A 21505-nucleotide genomic window follows, 5' to 3' on the forward strand; every position below is an offset into this window, starting at 1 on the left:
CCGAGTCATTTAGACAGCCGTTAGCACACGATTCTCCTTATGGGGACCTGATATGTTTAATATGCTGCTGAGAATATAGCCCAGAAGAAGCGTATAGTATAGCTTTTATTTTGGAAAGAGACATTTCTCCATAATAAACTCTCTTTTCCAAAGATGAGTGATTCCTCAATCAGATACAGGGCTCGCAAAATCGCTAGCCCGACGGGGCTTTTTTCCAGTCGGGCTACCAAAATCTATCTCTGCCCTGCCCGTCGGCCTATCCTAGGAAGGAAAAATATATGTCAATGCTTTTGCATTCTTTTGGAAATGTAGCTGGGTAATTATGTCATTGGCATCGGCCACTGTCAATATGTGACATACTGAAATCGCGTTTGAATTTGCGCTTGTTTTTTGCTTTCACTTTGCAATCGCGTGAACTGTGTATAGAGAGCGACAGTACTGATTGGTGAGTGATGATAATTTGCGCACCAATTCCTCTGACATCGTCTTATCAATCGTTAGCTTACTATGCAAACATGACAAGTGAAATCTCCCGCAGCTTAAACATGTGAGAGGTTGATCGCGCAGAGAATCGCTGAGCGTTATGTTAGTGCGTGTGTAAAAGCAGCAGGATATATATTTTAGTTCTGCTGAGCCAAATAAGACAGGTCAGCGTGAAGAAGTGACAGCCAAAGAAAAGCTTACCACAAAACGGAAAGGTTATGACAAATCAGACTATAAGGAAAAAAGAAAGTGCAGCTTTATGGTTTCATGGACAAAAGAATTTCTGTGGCTGCAATATGACGAGCTAAATAACCAGGGCTGCACATAAGTGGTCCGCAGGTGCGCATTCGCTGTCAAAATAAAAACCCGCACAAGATAAGAAGTTGCAACGCGTGTTTGCGTACATAAGATTTTCAGGAGGACAGACATTTGTTTAGAACTCTTAAAGATGTCGAAGAAGCTCCTTTAAGCAGTTACTGTGATGTTCCTCCACCTCCAAAGAAATGTCAGAAGGAGTCCGAACCACAAAAGAAGCGCGTATTCTCTGAAAAGTGGTTGCAGGAGGTGAGCTGGCTTCAAACAAATGATGAACGCACAGAGATGTGGTGCAGAATGTGCCGTGAAAATTTAATAAATGACAAATTAATAAAAAGGCATGAACATTTTTTTTGTATCGAAAAAATATCGAACCGTGACACCAAAGTATCGAACCGAACCGAACCGTGAATTTTGTGTATCGTTGCACCCCTACTGTTTAGCACGGGATGTCCCCCTAGTGGCCAATCTAAAAAACTACAACAAAAATGACAATCCACCCTCTGATTAATGAAATAAGTTAGTATCGGTTCGTGGTATCGGTTAACTTTTACGAGTTAACCGATACCACATTTTACAGTATCGGTCCCGATACCCGATACCAGTATCGGTATCGGTGCATCCCTAGTTACTACATAATTACACCAGTCATCATGAGTCACAGACCTTGAATGGGTGGATGAGGCGTGTATCAGAAGCTGCTCTGAGTGCTCAGGTAGAGTAGAGAAGCGCTATATAAGAATCAGTCCATTTAACATGTTCCGAGCTTGACTATGGGGATGGTGTTCTTTGGGTTATACTCAGTGTTTCACTTTTTCCAAATACAGCAGATCGAATGAAAGCCATTAAGCTTGGTTTCAGTTTCATCAGACCACAGCACTTTCTCTCAAGCCTTCTTTAAATGTTCATTGGCAAACTTAAGATGGGCCTGTATCTGTGCCTTCTTAGGCAGGGAGACCTTGCAAGCGCTGCAGGATTTCAATCCAATATGGCATCGTGTGTTACCAATGGTTTTCTTGGTTACTGTGGTTCCAACAGCCTTTAGATCATTAGCAAGATCTTCTCAACTAGTTTTGGCTGATCCACCATCTATCTCATGCTCATCCTCACCTCATGAGTGCGATTTTTGGAGTTCTAGACCTTCCATTTCCATATAATCATATCAACAACTGTCACTTTCTCACCAAGCTTCTTGGTAATGGTCTTGTAGCCATATTGTGCAGGTCTACACTTGTTCCTGACATCTGTTGTCCTCGGAGGTAGAGAGGATGGGATCAAAGAAACAGACTCTGTGACAGATGTGCTTTATACACATAACGAGTTGAGATCACACGTATCTGTAATTGATTGACTGACTTATTACTGACTCCTTGTAATTTTAGTGACTTGCAAATCAATTTATAACGTTCATGTAATGTCCTTTTTCTTGATTTTTGATTCATATTCTCTCTCTCTCTCTCTCTCTCTCTCTCTCTCTCTCTCTCTCTCTATTAAAGTAAAATGACAATAAAATGTATCTTTTTAAGTGAGCAAACTAACAAATAAAGCAGAGGTTCAAATAATTTCCCCCACTGGATGGATGGATGGACGGACGGCTGGATGGACGGACGGATGGACGGATGGATGGATGGATGGATGGATGGATGGACGGACGGACGGATGGACGGACGGACGGATGAATGGACGGACGGACGGATGGATGGATGGATGGATGGATGGATGGATGGACGGATAGATGGATGGATGGATGGATGGATGGATGGACGGATGGACGGATGGATGGACGGACGGACGGATGAATGGACGGACGGATGGATGGATGGATGGATGGATGGATGGATGGATGGATGGACGGACGGATAGATGGATGGATGGATGGACAGATGGCTGGATGGACGGATGGACGGATGGACGGATGGACGGACGGATGGACGGATGGATGGACGGATGGACGGATGGATAGATGGATGGACGGACGGACAGACGGATGGATGGATGGATGACTAACTTTTGAACATTTGACATAATATTATCATTAAGAATTACAACAATCAAACATTAAGTACTTAATAGAAGATATGAATTGGTGACAACAGCCATGATCCTCTCAAAAATTGAAAGTGTATGTACAACATTAAACTGCAGTTTTATTACAAATATCTTATCACAATACACGCAGTTATGAAAAAGTGAAGACATACGTAAATTATTTGTTCACTATAAGAAGAGTCTCACTGCAACTTTTGGGACTGTATGCAGCGCTCATTCCATGAACACTTCTGCATCAAAGCTTGTGTGTTATCATGTGCACAGATAAGGCACTTGGTGTTCTCAGAATGGCAGCAAGCAGGAAGTACCTCAAAAAAACAAACCTATTTCCAAACCGAGGCATCTGACACAAGTTACGGTCCTAATTGAATCAAGCCCGCTGTTCCTATAGACAGGGTTTCCCTGAAAACACAATTCACCACTGGCTGGGATTTCAGAGCAAAACAAAGCGATGATGTCAGTAAAACAAACAGCAGAGAAAGAACAAGACATGCTCCTAATTACATGACAGCATGATAGACTACAAAACTTTTTTATTTTTTTTACATAGTGTGGTGTTGGTGAATAAATAGATTAACTGCATCTAATGAGCTGACTTGGACTTCACAGGAAAGGTCTGATTTTGGAGAAGGTTCCAGATATATTTTCTTGTTGTTAACAAATCCCATGTAAGTACCACACTTTAAATCCAACAAATGTATGCTAGTACTCTTACATAAGACTATCTAATTCCTATATCCCTTATTCATATCTTGTTCCATTACTATAACCATAGAAACTGTAGTTTATCATGAACCAAATCCCATTGTCCTACTGCGTGAATACTAAAGCATTGTGTCACTCCACAGCTGAAAATAGGTCCCTTCTCAAGCGCTGTTAACTTCTCTTTGAGTGACTTTTCTAGTGTCCAGCTGTTTGATAAGTCACTAACATTTGTGACCACTTTTTAAAAATTACATGTTCAGTAGAAACCAAGCCACAAACAGGCCAGAGAAGTAAAATAAAAAGTATTCAAAGACAGTGGAAACAGTTTGTTACATACAGCTTGTTTGGTATTTTTCATTATCTTTATATCTATCAGATAATGTTTAAAACTTGCTTAAACTGCAGCAGCTAATGCCAAAATGATTCACTTTACAATCAATTTGTAAAGTGAAAGAATGCTGCCAATTTGTTGTGCCATTTATCCAGCAATTTTTTTTTACTTTCTACCAACCACAGTAGTTTTTTTTTTTATCTTTGTTAAATGAAATGCTGAACTTATTAATATAATTCAATATTTCACAAAATTTCACAGACAAAATAACCAAGTCATCAAAAAATATTCAACGGAGAAAATAGGTATTTGTTGCAGCTCTTCGGCATAAAAACACGATTCCGTGTAAAACAAAGAAATTCCTTGTAAAAGAACACAGTCATATCCTACGGCCAAAAAATGAATGAAGACGTTGATTTTGATCCAAATAGAGGTATTTAGTTAAACAAATCATTTTAAAAATCATGTATTCCAAACAAATACTTGACTTTGATGAATTGAGGTATGCATGACTTTAATTGTCTAATGTATTTTTCCCATAATAAACCAGGTGTGCAAATATGGAACAGCATAATTAAAAACAACTTAATTTCCAAATGTAATTATTTAAAATGTCTAAATCATTTCTTAAGCAATCTCTCAAAGTGGAGTAAAGAGTGAATTTGCTAGAAATAGTCAGCTGCGGATTAATATAGATGTGCGTGTTCTGTGAGATACAGACTAAAGAAACGTTTGCAGCACTAATATTAATAATGATGGGAAACATCACTCAGTAAAACTGTTTGACACTCTCATGTTTTTAATATTTCTTAACTTATATTAAAACTCTGCTGCACAATAGCAGAAATAATAAAAGATCTTGGATGTAAAGGTTCTTCCATGGTTTGTCGACACCTGCCTTACATTTCAGTGTAATCTTTTTTTAAAAATGCAGCCATACCAGAATCAAGTAAAATCCATTTATTATGATTCCATCAAATAAATTTATAGCACAAACATGATAAAAAAAACACACCTGCCTCTTTTGATACAGAACAAAGGCAGAAAACAGAGATTACAGCTTTGCTGCAAAGCACACAGACATGTTAGTACGCCAAGTAGGTTTTTCCTCTGCTCTGCTCATCTTCAGTCCTGAGACAGGGAGAAATATGAAAGGTAAAAGAAAGCTATTCACAGTGCTTGGAAATACTGAAGTGGTTTTGGACCCCTCTCTCTGGATCCAAGTGTGCACAAAATGGTACCAAATACCACGGTAGCCTTTGGTTTTTGTTATTGTCTCTGTCGAGAGGAAATGGTGATAGGAAAAGAAAAACAACAACGACAAAGCTTATACACATCACAGCTTCCATCTCCACCGATCACAAAGGTTCATTAAATGTCTCTTCTCACCAGAGTGGACAATATTTGCTATGATGATATGAATGTATTGGTTCCGTTTGATGACAACTTTCAATTAGTTCAAACAGGCTTCAGCCAGAAACACAGCTGATTGTCATACACTTTCATTCCTAGTTCAATTTTATGGTCCGAGCTTGAGTGTATTATTTTTTTAATAAGTACAGAACCATAAGTAGTAGGAGAGTGAACTCGAGTCCACCGAGCAAAGAAAGGCTTGTTAGAGCTTCACTGTGAGTGACATAGAGCTTTTTTTTTTCAGAACAGTTCACTTTTTCACTTTTTTGTGTAAAAAGTGATAATTGAAAAAAAATAATAAATTCCCACACAGTATCCGGGCTTTCTGGGAACCCTGATCACATGGCCCACGAGATGTTGGCTGTGTGCTCCTTGGCCTTCATGCGCAGCACGGCAATGCTGGATGACCGCCTCTCAAACTCAGGTTTGGTGTCAAAAGCTGGGTTACTTGCCGGCGTGAGAAGCGAGTCTGCGCTGAAGAAGTTATTGAGAGACACGTGGCCAAATTGGTTCTGCTGATTTGGGAAGCCCATGTAGCCATGGTCAGCAGCAGTGGTGGCCGAACGAGGGGAGTGGGAGTAGGAAGTGACACAAGGAGGGGAACCTCGGGGCAGCATGCAAGAGGAGACCACAGAGCTGCCAGGAGCTGGGCTCGGCCACAGATTGTTGGGGATCTGTTGGGTGAAGAGGCTGTTAGATACCACAGGGAATGGCTTCAATTCATTCCAGCATACAGTACAAATTAGTTTATATGGATTAATAACTGGGCTCGTAAAGACACTGTACGCTGACCTGTTATCTGTGACATACCATTTGAAAGAAATTAAGAGAATTGTAAATACAGGGTTACAGACATGATCTTGTACAGTACACTATGATGTATCCTGGGTACAATTATTGCCATTCAAACTGTCTATATGGAACATAAAATACAGAGTATGAGATGTAGTTAACAAGCATCTAGTTTACAGAAAGAAGTATTTTTCACTAAAAAATGTTGTTGTTGTTGTTGTTGTTGTTGTTGTTTTTGTTTTTAAAATGTCCTCTGTTATTTATATATAGTTATCTCAATGTTGCAACTGATTTTAAACTTTTACTGTAGCGCTAAAGTTTTCTAACAATTACCTAAAAAAGACAGGAGAATAGCAATGAATATTACATAGTTTTTACACTGACAGCGCTCTAATACAAAGTTTGAGTGATGCCCAACTGAGCCCAGGTAAGAATAAAAATTCACAGTGAGTGCTTGGGCATCCCACATGTTGTATCTGGGCAGAGACTTTGCCTAAGCTAGAGTATTTTCATTAGTAACCAAGTGTCTGCTTGAAAGGTCAACTTCAGAAAATATCCGGACCTGATTCTCCAAAGCGTGTAAAAACTACTTACAGGAATCTTAAATAGTTGCATATTAATAATACAATAAATGTAAATGTGGGCAAAAATATTTTTATACAAAGCGTGAAAACGTAAAATTATTGTTTAAAGGGTTGTGTTTGTAATGCATCTTTCCATGAAATTTTAAGTGAACATTTTTCAGTGAACTGCTGATATGCTTACGTTTGATGGTGATGTGTATGATTATCAGTTGTAGTGACTCCAAAGTAGTTTAAAATGTCCTAAATTCACTCTAAAAGGTCATGTGACCACTACATGACCGATTTTTAATAAACTTCACCTTACAGACGGATGACTGTCTAACTTATAAGCTCAGAGTCTACTGACTGCTTGATCACATCCAAATAATTTGATCCTGACACAGTGCGAAATTTCCAATAAACTGAGAGGACAGGCCAATGTAACTAAGGATCATGCAAATTTCCTCAGTCAAAAAACAGTGACTGAAATATGTCCGCCTCTTCAAAACACTCTGCAAATTGCACATCAATAGTAACCAAACTGGTAGAGCTCATTTTGCTGAAGCATGGCTTTCTGAAAATCAAATGACAAAAGACCAAATAAGTTTTAACTGACTAAGGTTGTTTTGGGAGTCAGATGAACACCCTTAAGTTAAACTAGCACAAGAATCGACTGGTGCCCTTTTGACCACATGCATTATTGTTAAGCATGACTCCAACTTTTGCACACAAATCAACAACAACCGAAAACCTCGCTGACAGAAAAAAAAAGAAAGTACTCTAAAAGCCACAGCAATGCAACTCATGTCCAGTGTGTTTCAGCAGACAGAAACAGCCAGTGCCAACAGGGTTACAAGTAGGTTTGTCCGTTTATTGATAGTAATGGGGATCAGCTGTATGAACAGGCATGGCTCATATCCAGGAGAATCTATCAGAAACATATGTGAGGAAAAAATGTGAGACAGTCCAACAGAATTCTAACCTGGTGTTCGGCCAGGGTACAGCAGAGCTGTGACTCTGCCTTTTACTACATTTTATTATTTTTGCCTCTTGGAATCAAACACGTCAGCTGTTTTGTTTTTGTTTTTCTCAAACTCAGAGTGTAAATGCGAATATCTCTACAGAGCTGCTGTGTGCATATTTACATCTCTGAAAACCTAAAAGTCTCCACAACACTTGAAGGCCTGATGTCCATTTTTAATGTAACACCTAACAAAAGGAAAAAAAGACACAAAAAACACTGACATTCTGCATCTCTTCTCTTCTCACCTCCTCTCATCTTGTAACTGACCTTTGTCCAAACAGCAAGACAAATGCTCAGCCAACATGCAATCTGATATAAGCTCATTCATTCAGACATGACGCCTCACAGCGACTCTAATCAGTGTTCAGGCTCCTATCTGAAGATGGGTTTCATAATTAGTGATTTATCAGCAATCGTGGCCGAAGCACTAATTTAAGTTTGAAGTAACCTACATAACTGAGATGTTTAGAAAGGAGTGAGAGTAAAGAGTTCATATTCTTTATAAAGCACAGTACTGCCTCCAGCCCAAGCAGCTGAAAAAGAAACTCATTTTCTTTTGAAAATAAAGTCCATGAATGCTTAAAATGAATAAAATAAAATTGTCAATACTTGCCTGTGTGTAGCTGTCTGTCCTTGGTAGCACGGATAAATCGTAGGCGGCTGCAAAGTGACTTTTGGCTTGCTGGATTTGCCCGTAGCGCTCTCTTTTCCTCCACTTTGCCCTTCTGTTTTGAAACCACACCTTAAGTAAAAAGAAAAAAGAGAGAAATATAAAATATGTTTACATTTATTAATATTATTTTTCCCAAAGGCTCAGAAAGAGAGAAAAGTAGGCAATCTATTAAAAAAATATATATATAAAAAAAAAACGGGACAACAGAAAATAAAAAAGTTTCAACATTTAAACAAAAAATTAAAAGGAACACACATGAAAATTTATTTCAACTATCAAAACCTTTATGCTTATATATTCACGTATACACAGGGTTTGGATATTAACGCCCGCTGTCGTACTAGGCTACGCCTTTCAGCGCTTAAAGGCTCCTGTTCTCATTATGTTTAAGCAAAAACGAGTCGGTCAGTAAACTCTACCTGCACTCTAGCCTCTGTTAATTCTGTCCTCATTGCCAGCTGTTCCCTCACATAAACATCTGGATAGTGTGTCTTCTGAAACACTTTCTCCAACTCCTCGAGCTGCGCGCTGGTGAAGGTCGTCCGGTGTCTCCTCTTCTTGCTGCTGGACACGTTACTGTCGCACTTGTCTCCCATCTCATCCAAATCGGTTTTCTCCGAGCCGGTTGTCACCGGAGACGCCCGCAGAGTGCAACAACTGTCCATGGGCCTCCCGAGGTCAGAGTGCAAGGTGTCTTCATCTGTTTTTGGCACACTGTAACTGGCTACAATACAAATAAGTGATAAGTTAACAACAACAGTCTCACTTTGCTAGTCACTGCACCAAAATATGTAACCTACTAGCCTGTATTGGAGATTAAATTAAATTATTTTATATATCAGATAATATTAAAAAAAAATAGATTAGATTAAAAAATGAAAATAAAAATCCAAAAGAAATTGTAATTAATAAGTAGGAGAATAAAACTAAACGTCATTGAAAAGATCGACTTCGGGGAATGTAAGCTTTTTCCCCTCTCTCCCTCTCTCTCTCTCGCTTAACTCGCTTAACTCGCGCACAAATTTGCGGGATAACTTTTGACTTCGCAAAAATGAGCGTAACAAGCTTGTACTCACGGGTTTGATCCCCGCAGGGAGAGGAGCGATGCTCGCCGCTCTGCAGCCCGAAGGCCTGCACACATTTTGGGGAAGACTTGGTGAAGTACTGCGCGCTGTCCAGGCTCTCCATGACTTGATCCATGTAGTAATCGCTGGCCTTCATCGCTTGGCTTTTCAAGGCAAACTTATCCTCCATGTATTCCATCATCTTCACCGAAAACCGCTCGCTCTAATCAAATGTCACTATAAAAAAAGAAAACAGAGAAACTAATCGCTTCGCGCACCGACGAGTAGAGGCGACTTGTAAAGCAATAATTCGCCGATGAAGATAATTTGCTCTGTCTTGAAGGCACAACGTCTTTATAGCCCCAAAGAGAACGAGATCCTTAAAGAGCACCCCCTCTCTGAATATGAAAAGGCGCCCTCCTCCCACTCCTCCTACGCCCTGAATCCAAACCAAACAGCAGTTTAAAGTGATTGGAGACCCACAACGAATTCGAGGAAACAATCAAAAGTGACTTTAATTTACAGCATGTTTAGACGTCCAAAATGAGGCAATAATTTTTCTACAGCTAAACCTTTCAGCTGAAAATGGGATTTAATTCGCGTCTTTGGAAATGTTGTAAGAACTCTGCTCGTGATCTATTTATTTGGAGGGATATTTTAACCTGCAAGCAGCAGAAGGAAGTCAACAGTCAGATGTTCTCAAACAGAGGAGATTTTATTGGCTTGAACATATAAATAAGTTAGTTATATTTTGCAGTAAGTCATTTAAGTTCGGATGATTGATTTATTACCATTTTAAAGAAAAGATCATTTCTGAAACTTCAAACCAGTAAAAACGATATAAAGCAGATTTGACATTTGCGAATCTGTCATGTGACGAAGTAAAATAATCAATCATATTTAATTATTAAAACAGGAAGGTGGAAAATGCGTTCGTCTTTGTCGGGTAAATCATCATTATTATTATTATTATTATTATTATTATTATTATTATTATTATTATTATTATTATTATTATTATTATTATGTTAATTATTTAAAAAATCTGCTTATTTCAAATCCTTCTGAAAACCCAATGCAAGATTTTCTCTTCTTTTTTTTTCATTTATTTGCACCCAAAAACAGATCTTTATTAACACCGAGGCACATTCCAGACTTTCTCTTTTACGCGATCAAAATATGGATTTTAAGAAGTGATTTTATTTTTATTATTATTATTCTAACACGATAATAATGTAAATTTCATGTCTGGTGGCTTTAGAGTAAGTTTCATTTTTAGCTAAACTTTAAATTACATTTCGAGCTGCGCGGAGGATCTTGTGCACTTCATTGCTTTGTAATGAGAATCTAATATTACGGCTGCAAACCTGCATGAAGCTGCTGCTTGATGCTTGCAAAACGAACTGAAAACTTTTTAAAAGCATAAGACGAGAAATTCTTTTCAGTTGGACTAAAAAATTCTGTAATTAGAGTAGACGATGCCACTGTTGTCTGCTGGGTGAAAAGAGGATTTTATGAACTTTAGCAATAAACTTAAAAAGTTCCATTACTGGAATATTGATTATACACACACACACACACACAGACACACACACAGGAACCCAGCTGCGAGTTTTTCACCAAAAAAAAAGAACAGGAAGAGTTGTTCTTCTGTATTTTCTTATTGTAAGAATTATATTACCGCTAACCAAAGCCCATCTTCAACCTCGACATCTCCACCCTGAGCTACACCACCTGCGATGCACACCATGCATAGCTTTGGTTCGCTCGAGGGTCAGTGGCAGTTACCTGGGGCTGCATGGTGCCACAGGAGAAAAAATAAAAATAAATAGGTGTGCTCCTAAATAGCAGGGGGTGTCTTAGCCTTCCTACGATGACCTTGCACACTGGCTCATGCTGTGGAGAAAATGTTAAAAGTTCACTGTGGTTTGGTGGGCTTTCTGCTGGAAATTCCAGCCACAATAGCTCCTGCATGGTTCTGCAAAAGTGGAGAAGCTGGTCATGAGTTGATCAGTCAGGCTAATTCTATAAGTACTGCTGCCAATGTCATGTGAGCAACCTTGAAAGACCTACAACTTGACTTTAAAAAGAGACAATTCTAAAATATATGATTGAATTGAACTAATTCTCAACCTTTTGAGCCTTAATGTGACTGAACATGATCAAACACACAAAAAAGCTGAAGCTGAACAGGCCAAAATCTGCCACTTCAGAAGGCATAAACATGACATCATGATGCCCAAAGCTACCCTTGGGTATAATTCAATTTAACGAAATGTCTTCAAACTTTGGCTGCATGAAACACACACAGAAAAAGACCAAAGTTTATTTTCCCCAAAAGCACAAACTGTGAGCTTATTGATGCCACTCGAGTCTGCAGAACATTTGGCTGAATTTCAGAAAGTGAAAGCAGCGCATCAGCATCAGGAAAGTTTGTTTTCATTTTGTTTGCCATTTGCTTTTCCATAGTCAGGCATTCCTGAGCACTAACAAGCTTCAAGTCTCAGTGATTTCACTAAGTCTTCTGAGTTCATATTAACATGTTGCACAGGTCCCCTATACGACTGAAACCACTGCAAACCGTCCAGTTAAGTAAGCCACGCTAATCGAATGCTATGGCACAGTACAAGGGTAAAGGAAATGTTAAATACATTGTTTATAATAGTATATGCTTTTTTATATATCAGGGAAATTATAAATGGGAAATTCGTTCTTCTTTGTCTTGTCATTGCGAAGATTTTTTTTTGTAGACTATACATTTTGTATATGATTAATCAATTAATACATTAATAAATTAATATATTTTTCCTAATACTTGAAACATATCTAAAAGGTTTAGGCTTAACAAAATAAAATAATCAGTGAACAGCAAAACAGTCTCTATGTCCTCTGTGTCATGGGAGATGCTAAAAGACATCAAGTACTTATAAAAGCACAAAACACCACATAAGCCATTGTTATTGTAGTAAACTGCTGAAACCAGTAGCAAAAGAAAAGGCAGTTTAGGCATTATCAAACCAAATTTAACAAACAAAATCATATCACATCAATTATTATTACAATACAAAAATTGTGTTTCTTATTTACTTCTTCATAAAACACATCTTATATTTAGAGTCATCATAAAAAAACAGACATAAAAAAGTGTGTCTAAACATTCATTTAATGATACATTTGATAATGAAAACATTTCTATTTTCTTTTTTAGAGGGCAGCTTGCACAATCTGTTCTTACTCTGACAGAGTTACTAATAAAGTAAAAATAAATAGAATCCAACTCTGTCATTTTTATCAATAAGGGTTTTACATTCTAAAGCATGTTTAAGTAGCGCAATATATCTCTGCAAAATTAAGGTCCTTTTTAAAGAATGTACATACAATTCAAACCCTTTAAGATTTAATATTGACTAAAAAAAATGCAATCACTCCAGAGTATATATTATTTTCTTGCAACACACAAATTTGATGTCAAGGTTATGCCACACCCTTATCCTGCATTGCCTCACCACAGCTTTCTTTATTCTTTCTTTATTTGCATTAGTTGGACCACCAAAAACCTCCTACACATTTAAAGGTCTGTGTGTTTCACATGTTTTAACTATTTTAACATCACAGTGAATTATTCTGCAAGTACACCAGTGTTCTTCAGAAATCTTTCCAGATAGCCACTGCTTTCTTTAAATTGAAACCACTGGCCAAAGTTAACATTTCACGTGTCTGTTAATTCATTTTCAAACATTCAGAAATGAATAGGAACCTAAAAGCTGCCAGGAACTGGTTATAACTCCACAGCGTACTTCAAAAATGTTCAGCAAAAATGTGCAAAATTTGCAAATTGTAGTGAAAACATGGAAATGTGGTTTTATGGACTTCAATGCATTTAAAGAGAGCACTTGGAGAGATCTGGATGCAGAGTCCCATTGACATGGCAGACGAGGCTGAGAGGGACATTCATGGTCTTATCTAAATGTGCAGTGGAGCTCTCATTTTACAAGGCAATGGGTTTTGGATCTCTTAGGTTACATATAATTTACCCATAATCCAAACGTAAACAAATGAAATGAAGAGTGGTAGATTATAGCTTAACAACATCCCTTCAGAATAGGAAGCTGCAGAAAACAGCTCTAATGGCAAATCTCAACTTGTGTCAAGTAATACTAGTGACAAGACATAGGCACAGATAGGCCACGCACACCTGTCTGTAAAGCAAAGCATCAGATTTGACTTATGCAGTACTGGTATGATCACAGTCTACAAAAAAGCAACTAGAAGAATCAGTCTCCCCGCTGCAGGAGAACAGTGCTCTCCAGTTTCACAACAGCCCCCAAGTGGGCAGGACCACCACATCTCTGGCATGCGCCACTCTCCAAGACAAAAATCCCCATCAGATCGTGTACAGTCAAAACACAGCCTCAAGCCATGCTTAAGTGAAAGACAGAAGGAAAATAAACAGGCCGACATGCATTTCCTTCCAGGGAGCCACTCTGCAACTCTGACTATTTGTTTTGACATTCATTAACTTATCATTTTCAGCAAGGAACCTTCAAGCCTGATGTTCACTGGCTTCAGTAGGGTTTGTGTTTGTGGACGGACGCCTTGGCTCTCCAAATTCAAATACACAGACAAGGCCATTACGATCCACGGCAGAAGATAAAGAAAACAGTGTTCCAAATCTAACACCAACGTTTGTGCTGAGAACATAAATGCACTTTTGGTTAGCAAGCGCTAAACGCAAATACAGGGCAGTCGAACTAAAATTCTGCACTTTCATAAAGTCTGCTCTGAGAAAGCAACAGAAAATTGGAAAAGGGTAAGACTGATCTCATAGTTACAATCTGTATTTAAAATCTGCATCGAGGCAAAATGACAGCATCCTAAGAAACAGGCATTAAAAGTCCTGGTTCTTATTTCCTGCCATCATTTGCATATGAAGCATGTCATCCACTCAACATTTGTGACTTTGTTCCATGTGTTTCAGTGCTAGTTGGATGCAGTGAGGTTTGGGCAATGATACTTGAGAACACAACATTTGATACTTGAATGAACATAATAGAACCGCCTGCAGATATTTGGGCTGGTCTGAGTCCTGTTGGCCTTAATTAATTTACAGAAAAGGGAGTCTTGAGTTTTCATCTGCTTTTCCATCTCAGTGCGGGCAATAAAACAGCATTAAAAATCAAGCTGACCGGCAAAGGAAAATCACATCGAATTTTAATAGCTGAAAATTTTCTAAAGTATCCATGTGAGCTCTTCCAACGCATATTTTAATAATCTTTTGACGCGAAATGCATCGAAGTACATATAAGAAAGCTGCAACAGCATCTATTAGAGGCTGCAGAGCCAGGGCAGGAAAAGTGGTGACCTCTGGAAGGAGGCTTTGTGTTTTTACTTGCGCACTCTGTCCCTTTTCTTGCCTCCTCCCCAGCCACCGCTCAGCTGAACCGGGTTGTCACGGAAGGAGATACGCTCCTTTTTTGACGGGGCAGATGTGACTCGCACGGGAGATGGGACTTCTTTTCCTGGAGACAAAATGGAAGAAGACGACATCAGTATTTAACATTCAAAACAAGCGGAGTGAATTCACTTTGCTGACTCATACTATATGTGTTTTTAAACGACAGTTGATACTGAGAACTCGTTTTGTACTTCTGTGTCTGCTCAAATATTTTATAGAATTTATTAACATGGGTTATTATTAATTTCATAACATAGTTTTCTAGAGGGAAGGCTATCTTTGCAACACACAACGTCATGTTAGTTTGCCAGGGTCACATTATAGAAATTGTTAAGTACTTAAAAATGCATGCCATAAAAGTAAATATAAAGGCTTTAACTAATGATGCAGTGTTAAGTAGGTTAAAATATGAGGATTTGTAATATGTACTTAATATACATGTTTTGAAAATTGAGTGTCAATTTTGTGCGACTCAAAATACTCGAGATGGTGCTGCATTAAATCTCACACTAAAGACTTAAGTGTGAGCAGGCGGGTCGTTCGGTGCCTCTCAGGAGCAGTGTGTGTGCTGTATCACAGGCCGTTCCACTTTCACCTGGGGATCAGTACAAAGCTTTTCAAACATACAGAACAAAGGCAGCGCTTCTACAGGGTATGATGCATTCCACGTGTAGAGCGCAAACCCGCAGTCAGCACGGCTGCCTCACACAGGGAGTCCAACAGCATGAAGCGCTCTTTAGGTGGGAGGGCTGGGATGCATCGCACGTTCTATGCTAGCCCCAAATATCCGCACAGCTGGCAAACTGTATAGAATATCCATCCGCTCAAAAGTCACACATAATCACACATCTCTAAGTTTTGATTTTGTTCAACTCTGTGGGGATAACACTGTGATTTTCCTTTCCTCGTGGTCTCTCTTAATACACAGTGTTTTGGTGTTTATTTCCAGGTCAGCTTTGGTGGCTCAGTATATTAAGGAACTTTGTGCAGTAATACGTTTGAAATCAGAAGCAGAACACTGAACTTTTGCTGCATGTTTTCCTAATAGCACTGCTAGTCGTGCATTTTGTTATTAACAGTACAGAGTTTGATTTTTGCTTAAACTGCTCATTTTAACAAACCACTGTGACCAAACAAATTGTTTTCAATCATCTTACTCCTATTAGGGTTACAAGAGGAGCTTAACTTAAGGAGTTTCCTCTGCACACGTAATGAAAATATTGTGTGAGCCTAGAAATGCATTTTATGGTACTGTCCCGGCAAGAGGTGAGTATCGCATTGCAACAGGTTATAGACTATTTATGTAGTCTTTACTGCTATACCAAACTAAGTGAACCCTCTAACTTTAAACCCCCACCTTGATGATGTATGCCCCTTTACAGGCAAAGGCGATTGTTAGTCACACTTTTTTGCAGGATCACGTAGGCTCAGTATGAAGATTTACATCAAAGAAGCTGCGTTCCCTGATTTTACTCCATAAGGAATTTCCAAGCCATGACTTTTTGATGACCACTGGGACCATTAGATGCTCTTTCCAAGTTTATAAAATATCTAATTGGCTTTTCAAGAAATATTCTTTCCTTACACATACAACCATATTTCAATTTGCCCTTCACAATTTTGATAATGGATGTTTTGATCAGTGAGGACAAAGAGGCTTTCTTTCTCACGGCCACACTCCCCGTAGTCTGCCTGCCTAACAGGGAGATGCTCATTCCTGCTGCTGCACCTCGTGGATATCATTTTGAAATCATCATCGGAATCCAATTTGGCTTCGTTAACATGGACAGGGCTCTCCTTCACTCAGATTCCTGGGCTTGTTTAATGTGGTCATCTGCTTGTCAGCCTGTCAGTAGCATCTTTGTCACTCAAACTCCTGAGCCCCACCACTCCTGACAGAAGGGCCAGTCATTCTTCACTGAAAGGACTGATTTTTTTCTCTCTCTCTCTCCCTCGCTGCCTGTTTCCTGTCAGAGGAGAATTTCACGACACTCTGTCCCCAGCCCGACCTTGTGGCTCCCCTCCCCTCCCGCAGCAGACGACCAGCGGACTCGGTCTAGGCTGAATAAGCAGCGGCCTTTATCCCCTGGCTCTGCGCACTCAGATCTGTGTGGCCCAGTAGTCATAGGTGCAACTATGCAAACCTAAAGAGATCACATGTAATAAACACACAGTTATGTGCACCCCTGCCAAAAGATTTTGAAGAGTTTGAATTTGAGCCCATTTTCTCTCTGTGACTGCTAACAGGAGAATATAGCGATATATGTGACAGTGAGCTCATATGTTTATTGGTCCTTTTTTTAATTGTTATTTTTAAGTCAGAACTTAGTTTCAAGTTAAGGGAAACTTTCTAGAATTGTAACAATGAACACATATGCATAAAAATACATAAACGATTTTGCACACATAATGAGTTTTAAATATATATACATCTCTAAATTTGCTATAAATTATACAGTTTACACTACATTTCTCTGGATTACACTAGATGTAAAAAAAAAAAACTAAGGGAAACACTTCTGTAAGGAGAGTTGGGTTTTTTACTTCACATACATACAGATATTTTTTTACACTCTGCTGAAAGACCAGTTCATTATTCTCAGTATCACTGTGATGTTGTGGAGAAAAGCGGTTTACAAGTTTACAAGACTCACTTGCATGACTGGAGGAGGTTCTACGGGTATAACTGTTCACTTTGCAACCCTGGCCAACCAAATTGCTGTTCGCCCACAGTCCACTGGTGTGATTTAGACAATCTGCATATGCTGGGTTAGCCTGCATGCACCACACACAGAAACAGACACACACACACAAACACACACACAAATGAGGCCCAAAATGAAACATCTCACGCAAGTAGTTGAACATTCTGAAAATCAACAACCCAGCAGCTCTGCAGTCAGAGCATATATCTAAGAAACTGGAGGAAAGGGGCGGCCCCTCTTGCCAGTAAACTTAAGTCACACTGCTCCATAATGGCACGAGGAGACCTGTGGTTTGTGACTTCAAAGACTTCACAACCATCAGCATCGTTCTCAGGTCTAAACAAACTGCTCCAATGTGACACTGGGATTTCAACAAGTGAAATTAAGAAATCGCGCCCACTTGATCCAATTGAAAGTGTCACTACAGAGCTAAACCTCAGACTCCCCCTCCCCCCCTTCCTCCTTTAAATCAAAGTTGATGAGACAGACTCCAAGGGAGAGGACCTACAGTGTGGGATGTGACTCTGACTGGTAAATGTAAATACTACATACCTTTACATGCATGCAACTGCGCCACAAAAAAGATTCAAATCAAGGGGGGGGAGACAGCATGGCTGGGGGGGGGGGGGGGGGGGGACGATACTCACTACGAGCTGCACTCTGCCTCCGTTCAGAATGGATGAGTTTATGTCCGGTAAGAAATGATCACTGAGGACAAAACACAAAATGCTTAGATGATTAGTGTTCTGCATGCTTCACACCAATCCAGTGATTACCTCTCTATTGCAGTCTCCATTTCCAAGCAAAAAACTCATATTAAATTTTTTTTTAAAAAAGAAAGAAATTATATGGATTATGTCTGTTTTTTTTTTTTAAATAGGACAGGGTTAGCACAGGCCTACACACTGACATATTTCTGTCATCTCCCTGATTCAGCAGAAGTTAATATGTCATTCTCAGTGCACTGGAATATTTTATTTTAGAATGATACAGCGCAGGTCTTAAGGTGAATCGATACAGATAGATGCATAAACACCACCTTCATCACCTTATGATCTACATTAAATAGCTCACCTGTCTGAATGCCCATGAGTGGCCTGGGTATGGAGCCACTGCTGAGTTTGATCTTGCTTAACTTGCTCTGTCCTCTCTACCTGCTGATGGCCTGTCTCAGCCCCACCAGCTGCACTCAACAGAAGAAATGAAATAAAGGGTCACAGGCTGTTCTTTTTTCAGTTTGTTGGTTAGATAACATTTTTGACAACAGTGGCAATAAAGAAATAACTGCCTCATCACCGTGTGCTGTGAAGAAGATAGCATGAGTCTAAATGACAGTACAGGGCTTGTGTTAACAGATGCTTACAAGTGTTCAAGCTGAACAAATAAACAACTGGAGGGCCTGTTCTGTGGCAAAGTATGACACGTTTTACTGCCATTACAGCGTGCCAGCTTTCCCTCTACGGGACAGATTAGTGGTCAAAGTCATGTTAGGGCAGAAGGTGGTGTAATAATTCATGTAGCACTGCTGAAAGTTGCAACAGGAAAGGCCTCATTTTGTTCCAACAATGGCAGTGACTTGTTTGGGGTTTTTTTGTAAAATTGAATCCAAGCAATGTTTCAAAAGTTTGTGAAAGTGAAAAATCCAAGAGGCCGGTGATTTACGGGTTATGCTGAAATCCCATAATAAGGTCGTAATTCAAAATAAACATTTACGTTGTACTGACAGTAATGCTGCCTTAGATGGGTGTAAACTGATAATTTATTTTGACAGGCCAGTGCTGGAACTAATGACGCATTTATTTAAGCCATTCACTTGCTTTTGCTGAGCTGTAAAAAGAAGAAAAGAGCTTTACAGTTTTCATGGGTTAATTGAGAAGCCGCACTAAAAACGTCAAGTGATAGATGCCTCCCCTGGGGCAGCAAAGGGCAGGATATGGCTACTTGCACTTCCCAAAGTTGAGAGCGAAAGAGGGAGAGATGGTGCATGAGAAGTCCAGATATCAAACACCAGCCTGCTCGTGTACAGTAAATACAGTGAATACAAAGGGTAGGTAAACACATGCACAGAAATCTGTACACACTGATGCAAGATAAGAACCACAAAAAAAAAATCTTTTAGTTTGATGTACTTGAGCAGCATGGAGAAAATTCTTCTCGCCATTTCCTCCTCAGAACCCCCTACTAGAGCTTCCTCCTGACCTCCTTCAACCTCCTCAATCCCCCTTGAGTACTCCTCCAGGACATTATGAGGGGGGGGGCCTGTAAAAGTCATGCCTGTTAAGGGGGCTTTTAACCACATTAGGGGATTTCGTCAATATCAGAGCGCCGGGGAGGAGGAGTAGCATTCAGGTTTTGGCCTGCAGCAAAGCAGAGATGAAGGAGAGATGATGTTGTCACTAAGTAGTCTCCTCTCCTCGAACCTCACTAAAGGAACAAAAAACACTGAGTCCTGCAAAGAGTCAGTACTAGTACCAATAACAAGAAAAAAAAACTCCTAAACAAATGATAGTGACCTTAAAGGACAGGTGTGTCAAGAGTAAAACTGTGCACGTGCACAAATATAGCAAGTTTAACAACCAAGTCACTTTATAACAGACATATTTTAAAGTCAGAGGATTCTTGATTTGTCCTTCAGGCATAAACCATAGATAAAAGATGCCCAGTTTGTGGATGACCAATCTTGGTTTTTTAAGCCAACTAAAGACACTGTAGGGATTTATCAATCAAGCGGGAGGCCCACACTGAAGAATACGTTGCATTATATTCCTTTTATAAAAATGGACATCAAGTTGTACTCAGTAAGACTCAAACTAGCATTTGAGACCATACACCCATTAGGAAACCCTTCACTGAGGTCATGAATCAAGTAAGTAGTAGATTTTTTAGAAAGACTTTTATAGATTCTGGAGCAGCCAGAAGAGTCTGTTTAAAGCTGTTCCGCATCGACTTTACTTTTAAAGTTGAAAACCTGAATCTTCATCTTTTATATACATGCTGTGTCACAAAACAAATCTAAATGTAAAAGTGTGAGATGGAATAACAGTGCACATCTGTGGATTAGAACATCTATCCACCAGAGATGTAAAGCTTTTCTAACCCCTAAAACTTGGTTTCATGCATTAGGTGACTTGACTCTAAATGATTCTACAAACATGTCACTGAAGCTAATCTGAATCAAAATAAGGTCTGTAAAATGAAGTTGTCTCTTGCAAACATATTGGCTGGTTTTGGTCTGCTAAAACATGAAAATAAAAACCACAGTAGGATGGAGCAATTCTTACACGCTAATCATCTTTTGATCTAAAAGCATTCTAAGATCCATTTGTTAACTTTGTAAAAACACTGGAACACTGACAGGAAAATGTTTGTGACAATACTTGAAGAGAACCAGTTCAAATTGCATATTATCCAAACAAATTAGAAATTAAAAATGTAAATGTTTAGTTCCCACATTTTCAGGCACTGCTCCTGAAAGGACTTCTAACTTGACAGATTAATGTGTTTCTCGATTACTGGAGACTTGTAAGGGACCTTCTGTAAGTAACATGAATTTAAATGAATAAGATGGCTAAAGTGCATACGTTTTCTGTTTTGTGCAGATGGCTAATGTTGGAAAATGTAGGAAAAAAAATATAGAAAAGTATTTTATAATTCTGTTTTTTTAGGCATTTGCTAAGTGAAATGTGTGACATTTTAGCAACACAGTGGTTTTAGTTAGATGTCTGACTCTGTGAATGACTGATGCCCCAATGCACATTGGCTCAGCTCGTTTCTGAAGTGTGCCAATGCACCTCAGTCATGTAGTATGAGGAGAGAGGCTCCACTGCACAAGATAAATAGAAGCTTAGAGATTACGGGGCTGAAATTGGATGCATATGAATGGTGGGGAACAGCCTAAGCTATTTTGACTGATCAATGATAAACAAAATGATT

At 39.2% G+C, this 21505-nt stretch overlaps 2 protein-coding genes across 5 annotated transcripts in view; both read right to left on the bottom strand.

Moving 5' to 3' along the window:
- Window positions 1-2414: 2414 nt before the first annotated feature.
- Window positions 2415-10148, bottom strand: alx1 (ALX homeobox 1). Its single transcript, XM_085167166.1, has 4 exons — window positions 9425-10148; window positions 8768-9072; window positions 8289-8417; window positions 2415-5970 (listed from the first exon to the last, which is right to left on the bottom strand). Exons 1-4 carry the CDS (start codon window positions 9612-9614, stop codon window positions 5635-5637), a joined length of 960 nt encoding a protein of 319 aa, XP_085023292.1. The 5' UTR covers window positions 9615-10148; the 3' UTR covers window positions 2415-5634.
- Window positions 10149-12549: 2401 nt separating this feature from the next.
- lrriq1 (leucine-rich repeats and IQ motif containing 1) overlaps window positions 12550-21505 on the bottom strand; it is a 38879-nt gene continuing 29923 nt past the window's right edge. For 2 of the 4 annotated variants that reach the window (XM_085167165.1, XM_085167162.1), the window contains 4 exons: window positions 18647-18755; window positions 18220-18280; window positions 17522-17642; window positions 12550-14931 (listed from right to left, as the gene is read on the bottom strand). In XM_085167165.1, the coding sequence (XP_085023291.1) occupies window positions 14798-14931; window positions 17522-17642; window positions 18220-18280; window positions 18647-18755 (425 nt within the window). In that variant the 3' untranslated portion in view covers window positions 12550-14797. The remainder of the gene's footprint in view (window positions 14932-17521; window positions 17643-18219; window positions 18281-18646; window positions 18756-21505) is intronic. The other 2 variants (XM_085167164.1, XM_085167161.1) reach the window with 1 other exon arrangement.

This window comes from Neolamprologus multifasciatus, chromosome 7 (genome assembly GCF_963576455.1).
Source record: "Neolamprologus multifasciatus chromosome 7, fNeoMul1.2, whole genome shotgun sequence".
Classification (NCBI taxonomy): Eukaryota; Metazoa; Chordata; class Actinopteri; order Cichliformes; family Cichlidae; genus Neolamprologus; species Neolamprologus multifasciatus.

Bases quoted from the DNA above. Each gene is read 5' to 3' on its own strand.
- alx1 (XM_085167166.1), bottom strand. From the start codon at position 9,614: ATGATGGAATACATGGAGGATAAGTTTGCCTTGAAAAGCCAAGCGATG. The intron at 8,418-8,767 runs GTAGAGTTTACT...TTTTTACTTAAG, and splicing joins TAACAGAGGCTAGAGTGCAG to GTGTGGTTTCAAAACAGAAG. The intron at 5,971-8,288 runs GCAAGTATTGAC...TTCACCCAACAG, and splicing joins GGACAGACAGCTACACACAG to ATCCCCAACAATCTGTGGCC.